The sequence below is a fragment of the Lottia gigantea genome, assembly GCF_000327385.1.
Source record: "Lottia gigantea unplaced genomic scaffold LOTGIsca_2, whole genome shotgun sequence".
Lineage (NCBI taxonomy): Eukaryota > Metazoa > Mollusca > Gastropoda > Lottiidae > Lottia > Lottia gigantea.
In genome coordinates, this window is record NW_008708400.1 from 3,064,528 (window position 1) to 3,073,264 (window position 8,737).

Sequence of the window (8,737 nt, forward strand, 5' to 3'; positions counted from 1 at the left end):
TATACATAATATTTTCAATTAAACAGATATATTCATTTGGGGATGGAGATGGTTGGCTTGGAGAAAATGTGTACATTACAAAACGCTTAAATGGTCTTATATTATCTATCAACCTAGCCCACTGGCAATCTCGAGCATTTCCGAACACTTTATAGTTTGACAAAGCCAGGTGTTAAAAAAAACAACTTAGCTATTAACTCTCGGATAACGGTGCCAAGATGACAAACCAAATTGCACAGTGACATCGTGTGCTACATGCCCGCATTAGTACTTATTACCATGTCCCTTACCATGTTTCCAGTACTCCAAAGATATACATGAATGAATATTACATATTACAAAATGAATCATCCTTTGTGTTATATTATAACCCGAGGTAAACTGAAACTTTACCAAGAACAGCGTCTAATATTTGATTGCCGAAACTCACTTCTCGTACAGTACTACCTTCTTCTTTTACACTCTCAGACAGGGAAGAATTCGTCTAGAAATTTAAGATATACAACAATATTTTGCCACAAGCTGTTCAAAGCAACACGTGGACATTTTTGTTGACGTTATTCTTGAATAATAATTTCTGTCGAACTTGCTTGCCAAAATTGTCGACTTTGATTTCGTCCGATATGCCCTTTGAAGTTTTGTAACCCGTGTTGTTTTGGAATAAACAATTATCAAACAAGTACATACACTTCACACTTCAGTCAGGCATCAAAAGAATTCGTCAGATTTTCAGGGGAAGTGCCGTGAGTGTAACTAAGCCATTTTCTCATATTTTAATCCATTTGATACCTTAAAATAACCCACGATACTTAAGCTAGGTGTTACACGATATTTTCTTCATATACGAACATTAAAGAAGTGAATATCAAGTTGATACTTGGTTTTTCCTTTTCTAAATATTTTCCTTGTTGGTAATACCAGTTAATTTGTTTCTAGAAAGTTAACTTCCCTAGACATAAGAAAAATACCATAGGGGGCAATAGACACCATTACACTATTAAAATATGTTTCTTTTTTATCATGGGACTCTGTCCGGGTGATGTGGTGCAATTTTCTCATGAAGTTCAGAGCTAGCAAGACAGATAGAATAGACAGTTTGGTCAACTCGTCCAGAATAGGTGTTCTTTGTACATTGAAGATCTCTTAAAACTCTAAGTGTGTATTTCCAGGGGTAAAATATACAAGTAATTGTCTTAGTTTGATGGCAGTTGGTTTGCATATGCGGAAGTATTCTAAAATCACCAAACCATTTAGATGATAAAACTAAATTCAAAGTTAGTTTGCAGTGGCTATCTGTGAAATCTCAGCTTTTACTTGATCGCCACCAGGTAAATTTGGACGAAGGTTTCTCACGTAGGTTTATCTCTTTCACAATTTCTTAAATGACCCGTTTAGTTTATCTGGACCTACACGATATGTTTGTGTTTGTTTGTACCCGAGTATTCTTTTTTCCATTGTATAAAGAACTCTGTTGACATTGTATCGTGGACAAAGTATCATATCTTGAAAAATCAACAGTTTCTGTTAGTGTACATACAATGTGCTATCTTTCTGTCGGATAGAGCAATGTTTGGCCTCCCATGTCAGAACAATACCTATTAAGATCATATCACTATGGTATTCGCATAGTAAGTAAAATCTTTAGTTTCTTAGCAGAAATTTAGATTCTATAGGGCGGCATGTAATCAAGTGTTTGGATCTTAATAGAAGATACCCTCATGAAACAGGATCGTTTTGTAAATAAATTAAAGTCAACACAAATTTTAACATTTCGTTGATTGTATTTCTTAAGCATGGAATGATTTTTTTAAATGAATTAAATTACATATCATTTCAAGATGGTTTACAATGAATCAATTATAATATCAAAAATGAACCATCGTAAAACAATCAAATATGTCACAAAGGACAACAATCATCTGGAAACAGTTACGACTTTATTACGACCATAAAGTGTGTAGTGATTGGCTATAGACGTATTGACGTTATGTCAGATTTACGACACTTCATTCTAACCTTCCCCTGGGCGTTATTGACGATATTCTAGCTATTTTACAATGGATTGCATCTTCAAGAGTAAAATTACACGGCAATTAAGTTTTTCAATTGTTTCCATGACATCCTATTAAAAAGGACTTAACTTGTGGAAATGTGTCCAATTGAGCAATTAATTTGTTTGATATGTTTTTATCAAAGGCTAAAGTTGTGATATCATTAAAAGAAGTTAGATTTCTGAACGCCATTATGGAGAAATCAGAAAAAAGTTTTCCTAAAAAATAAATAACGCTATCTTGCTATATGTTAACAAATTATCTTCACATAATAAGAACACAGCACCGACCATTGCTCTTGATTTAAAAAAAAATCATACGCTGACAGTATCGCAGTAAAAGTAACAATTTCGACACTTGAACAGATCAGCTCTCTAAATTATTTTACCGAAATGATCAATTTCAAGTATCCATCATCATCGTACTTCGATTTTGCTGATTAACCAACCACAATTTCACGCATGGGATAAGTTTGCTAAACCGACATCATTTGAGATGTCAGGGTAAAATGTTGTAGGTACCTCGGTAATAGTTATTATTAGTACTAAATACCTCAACAGATTTACAGTTTAACACCCAGTGTTTGGTATGGCTACCATCCAATTCATTTTGTATTGTGTCAGTTAAGATTCTATAAACTAAAAGAATGAGACCATTCTAGATGCGAGGAGAATGTAGCAGTCTGTGTTGAAGAAGATTTTATCTTGTAACTTTCAACATACACACCTTTTATATATATTATCATTGCAATTTATACACGTAGACATGCATGTAGCATAGTTTGATAATATTTTCATTTACAATGTGTGTTCATTATTTTTTACGATAAAATTTTATATGATATGTTTATTCGTGAATTTATATCACGTATAATGCTTATATTGCAAAAAAAAAGAATTTTGACACAACGCAATGTCATATTGAACTTCCTCTCAATAATGTCATAAATATTAAGGCGTTTTACTCTTTACGTTGTAATATAGACACTTGTCACTTTTCAGATCTAGTATGTTTGCAACATAATTAATTGGTTCAATATGATTGCTTTGTAATGCAGTGTGATGTATCGGAAAGAGCTTAAGGTCGTGTTGTTTTTTGATTTTTTTGTATGTATTGCTCCGATCAGAAAAAATATTATGAATGTTGAAATGTAGATATATGCAATTGATCCATTAGGAATCAATGTAAGAGATGATGCCAATAAAGAGCTATGTCGGGTCAAGTATTGATTCATGGACAATGTGGACGCTATAAATACGTTTAGTAATGGGCATTTTCGTATCTTAATATCACAACCTTATCTTCTTTAATATCATGATACGTTATTGAATGCCAATTATTCACTGCTTTATGTAAAAGCTCAGTACCAAGTTACTGGCATCACGCAGGGAGTACATTTGATACTATCGTTTCTTTCTTTGTGGCAACACATTTGAGGTCGACTTGAGTTTTTGCAGTCGGTCCCTGAGGGAGATATCATACAATATTGTAACAATATGTGTACCCTAAGGATGTTATAACTCGTGTAGGTAAATTAATACAGTGTTGGTCTGTTTCAATTTCTCTTTGATTTCGACACGATGTTACGATAGCAGGTCTGTAACTATATGCTTTGAATTCAAAATTTGTGTGGTGTTTGATCCGTCAAAATTTGAAATTAAGAGTGATAAAACACACGATCATGTTATCAATGTCAATGAAATATACGCATTCCCTCTCTAATTTCTTACCTTACCAAATGTAACTGAGAATAATATAGAATATAGATATAAAGAAATTGGTTGTACTCAATGGTGCATGGTGTTCTTGCAACTCGTGTGCCTTCTTATGCCGATAATGACAACTACCTGAGCATCTAAGAATTGTTGTTGTGTTTTGAAATACATGTATAAGGCAGGGACTGCTGTGGACTTAATACATCATACCCATTACATAGTTCAAGTCTTCTTACCTTTAGGATATCCTGGAGGTCTTGTTGACAAATCTACGTCTGATGATTGACCCAAACTGTCACCACTGCCTGGCTGCATCACTTCAATCCTGTGTACCACACTTGTCAAATTCGTCACTATTCCTTCCAATTGATCCAAGTTACTTGTCAAATCCATTACGTCACGCTTTTGGCTTTTCATTTGATCTTTCATATTTCGAAGACTTAAATTAAGTTTGACCAAGGCATCTTTTGATTCCTGTACATCCGCTGTTAATTTCACAAAACGTCGGTCAGCCATGGACATGATTCTTTCGGAACCAGTCGGCGCCCCTGGTAATGCGGAAATAAAATACTTTTCCTCGAACTTTTTCAGCTTTTGTTCCACTATAGAATTCACTTCATTCATGTATTTTTTCAAACAACGACATCCCCTTCGTTTCTTTTTGGGTGGCGCTTCATCTTTGGTAGCGGCGCACACAAAATATACACATAAAAGTACTAATAAAAATCCACTGAGTATTCCACAAGGCCTCATGTTTGCACTTAGTTAATTTTAATCCAAGAAATCTATATATATTTGAACCACTATGTTTTCCAATTATTTCAAATCACAAAAACACACCAAGCGAATAAAAAAATTCACTAAACGTTATAAAAATCCACTTTAAGAATTAAAAAAATCAATAGGCACTTATTATATGTAAAGGTACTCCTTATTTTTTCATTAACCACAACAGTCTTTCAATTAACAACAATTGACTTTTATCAAGTAAAAAGTACTTGTATAAAGGAAAATAAGAGGATGTCTAAAAACACTGTGTGTACATACACGACAGCCAAATACAATCTACACTCTATCGTACATAGCACAATATTTACTAGATCAAACTCGCGCCGTTCTTCCCGTCTTTAGCGAATCACAGAAGGCGTTCGACTCACTGTTAATCATAGACTTAGTTATCAAGTTATCAAACGAGATATTGTTATGGTTCATTGAGCAGTTGACTATAAGAAGATCAGCCATAAATTTCTATGATCTATTGTGTCTTGATAACCGGGATTATCCAAGGCAGACGACGGCTACTTTTGTTCTGAAAGTTGAATTAAAAATTTGTGTAATGAAGTGAAAAGTTGATGTTTTCTATAATAATACTAGCCACAGTCTGTTGGCATATTCATATTGTTTCCATTGTCGAAAGCATTTGTCACGATGGCAAGAAATGACATGGATTTTTACATTTTACGATTGCAAAGCATTATTCCTTTTGATTAACCCAATTGAGTGTGTTGATAAATTTTTACCAGCAACCGAATAAAAGTAATTTGACTTTAATTTCTGAGATAATTCTGCACTATAACCAAAGCTATAATCACAAAACCCGATCATTCCTGTCTATTTCATCCAAATCCTTATATTGGACATACCTCAATAATTATTACCCTTAAGTTTGATCACTTGAAAAGAAATATTTCATAAATTTGGCAATATTTCAGAAATTTGGCAAGAAAAATAACTAATATTTAACCTTTCCTCCACCACTGCTTACGTTGATTTAAAGATAATCGTAATTAAGACCGCCATGGCTGGCGTTGCATTCTTAATTCTGAATTGGACTTTGATAAATTGTACGATTTGAACGACATATAAAAGCGAGGAGCACATATTATGGAATAAATTGCCTTTAAGATGAATAGCTCCTGTCTGTGTCAAGTAAGTTATTGTAATGTCTCATCAACAGGATTTCCTAGTCTATAATATTTGATGAAAACCCGGAAAAGCACTTAGATTTTAACCACAATATGACATTTCTGAGAAAATTAAACGTGAATACAGTTTTCTGTGTTTGTTTTATAAATGTGTAGAAGCATATGTGCGAGACTAACAAGCACTATATCGTTAGGTTCATATAGAATATTACACCACGAATTACATTGTACAATCAAATACTTGAATTATTTTAAATTTACAGTGAACGTACTCGGACTCTTATTTTGTTAATTATTTAATTAACCATTCTTACATTAATTTGATCAAAATAAGAGAAAATTGTAATTAAGCAGTTTGAAACTATATTTTGTGAAATGTTCTTCGTCGAAAAATGAATGTGCTTGTTTGTTGTTCAGTAAATTGAACCAAAATTCAATCACAATTATTTATTGGAAATATGAAAAGTGAATATTGATTCTTCGAGCTCTTATTATCGTTTGAAATATACAGTCGAAATAATGACTTCTTTTTTGTAAATTCACCCTAATCTTCTTAATATTAGTTGCCTGTGTCTTAAAATACTTCCTTAATATTTCCTAATTTGCTACGAAAACGTATATTATTCCCTAATTAAAGAAATTCCTTGCTAATTTTAAGTAATCCCTATTAATTGTTATCCGATTACAATTCTTTCTCCTATTCAAGACGTCGGAGCGTAACGGTAGGGGATCCAAACTTCTAGTTTTAGCGTAATTAGCACAGTTTCGCCAAGGTTACTGAACACCAATGAAAATGGAAATTAGAAACACCAGCGTAAAGTTGTAAAAACTCTTGTTGATGAACTAAACTTTTTTACTCTTGATTTTGCCATACTTTTGCTTCTACAGTTTTATATATATGAAATACTCTGAAACCATACAATTCTGTTAATCAAAATCTCGTCAAAAGTTTTTGAGGAGGAACAAGCATGGTTATCTCCACTTGCAATTTTTTTTTATTAATACCGGTTTGACAATACTCATGTTATATCAGAAATACTTGCAGTACAAGGCGACACAGATCTTCATTGTCAAAGTAATGTTCATAGCAATGGTATAATTACTATGGGATTTTGAAAACTTCAATCAGTAATAGGCAATTAGCAGTAAACTGTCTACCAAGATGTCCGATAATATATCTTTCGACAGTAGAAAATATCTTTTTCGTTGTGCTTTGATGAAGTCGATCCTATGGCGAATTAATTTATCATATCATGTTGAGTCTTTGATTAAATTACAAGAACACGATTATATTTCTGTTCTCGAATAGCCAGACTGTTATGTACAGACATTCATTATAACCAAAGCAAGAAGTTTTATTAACTCCAAAATTGAATAGAAAACGCACTGATTTAGCCCTTTTTACCCTGCACCTATGTTTAATATTTACAACTCGAAATTATCAGGGCGATGTTAAATGTGAACCGATAAATATGTCATGTTTAATAGAAATCAGCACCTTTCATGTTTTCATACTTCCGAAATATGCGAGAGTGGTTAACAAGGAAACTGGTGTCTGCTATCAACCTTACAAGCATTTGTCGAGACAGTACCGTAAAGACCAATAAAAAAAACTCTGCTCAACCTGGATTTCCAGTAAACTAAATTTTAAATCGATTTTAGTGAATCGCCAATAAGATAGTACTCAATTGCTTCCGTTTTGGTGAAGGTGGTAACAGAACATCTAACAAAGGTACAGTATTTTGAATGTTTACTACTGCCTTCACAACATTCTTTCGTATTAGATGTTTAATGATAAAATGATAATAAAACAGACATGCATACTAATTTCTAACACGTCCAGAAATAGATTGACACCTAAACTTTATATAAATGCTGTTTTGATAAACTTAATCAGTTGTGTGTTGTGGCGTAATCCGCATGCATATTTTGTTGAGTTCTTTAATGAAATCAAATGAATGAGTTTTACGTCCTGTTTCCGCATCGTGTTGGCTAATGAAGATGGGCAACGCCATGCAGGGTGTAATAAGGGAATTTTTTTCAGGACAATGGCATTAGCCTGCTCTTTTTTTCACTGATAGGGGAAACCGGATTGAAAAATCCGAAGGTATTATCTCGACCTATGCCGGAATTGAACCCTGGACCATCAGGTTAGCGAGCACGCGCGTTCATTAATGAAAAGAATCGAGTAGGAATCTTATACTACCGATCATGTTTATTCCCAAAACATTGATGGTAGTATTGATAATCTTCTTGAACCTCTTCCAGACCACCACCGTTTGTAACCCATTCGCAAGTCAGTGGATTTTTTCATCGAAAGCTCAGTTCTTACAACGCCAAATTTAAGCTCATCTCTTGACAGCATTTCAAATTTTTGCCTCGGGTATTCAATGTCTTTTTATTATGAATTGATGTATGAGACAAATCAAACCAACCCATTAGATATCTTCTACAAATGATTTAATTTGACACGGTGATCGTGTAGTTTTTAGGCAATGGGGGACTTTGCGGGGTTGCGTAACTGAAGTGTTGTGCAGATAAACTTGTGAATGCATTTCATCAAATCGGATCATGGGAAAACCTGATAACTTGCATTCACTGAGGATTGTTTTATTGCTGTATTTCAGCTCAATTGGGGTTCTGAAGATGTGTGTCGACCTCCCACGAAATTAGACCACTTTAACTATTGTCATTTTTAAAATGAAGCGGTAAATTTGGAAACAACGCCTCAACGTGATGCAATTTGGCAAAGAATGGACCATATTGAATACTACCGGTGGGTGAATTCGATTAAATTGCTACTGTGTGATTTAATTCATATTTGAGGAGTATAATTCTATAAGAAAAATTTCAGAGTGATTAAGAAAATAAACAACATGAGTTCAATCCGAATTACCGAAGTTCTTGAAAATGCATTGGAATAGAAATGACGCTTGATCAATTCAAATTAAAACGCGGATTATGACAACAATGGGGTGTTAAGGGGTCAACGATTCGCGTAATAATCTGATACTTCTACGAGTGAAAGGTAAACAACTTAGACCAC

The 8,737-nt window shown here is 33.7% G+C and overlaps 1 protein-coding gene across 1 annotated transcript; it reads right to left on the minus strand.

The window, feature by feature from the left end:
- Positions 1-364: 364 nt before the first annotated feature.
- Positions 365-4,519, minus strand: LOTGIDRAFT_152797 (hypothetical protein; the record flags this gene model as incomplete). Its single annotated transcript, XM_009053310.1, has 3 exons — positions 365-484; positions 3,782-3,795; positions 4,003-4,519. 3 exons carry the CDS (start codon positions 4,517-4,519, stop codon positions 365-367), a joined length of 651 nt encoding a protein of 216 aa, XP_009051558.1.
- Positions 4,520-8,737: the final 4,218 nt, after the last annotated feature.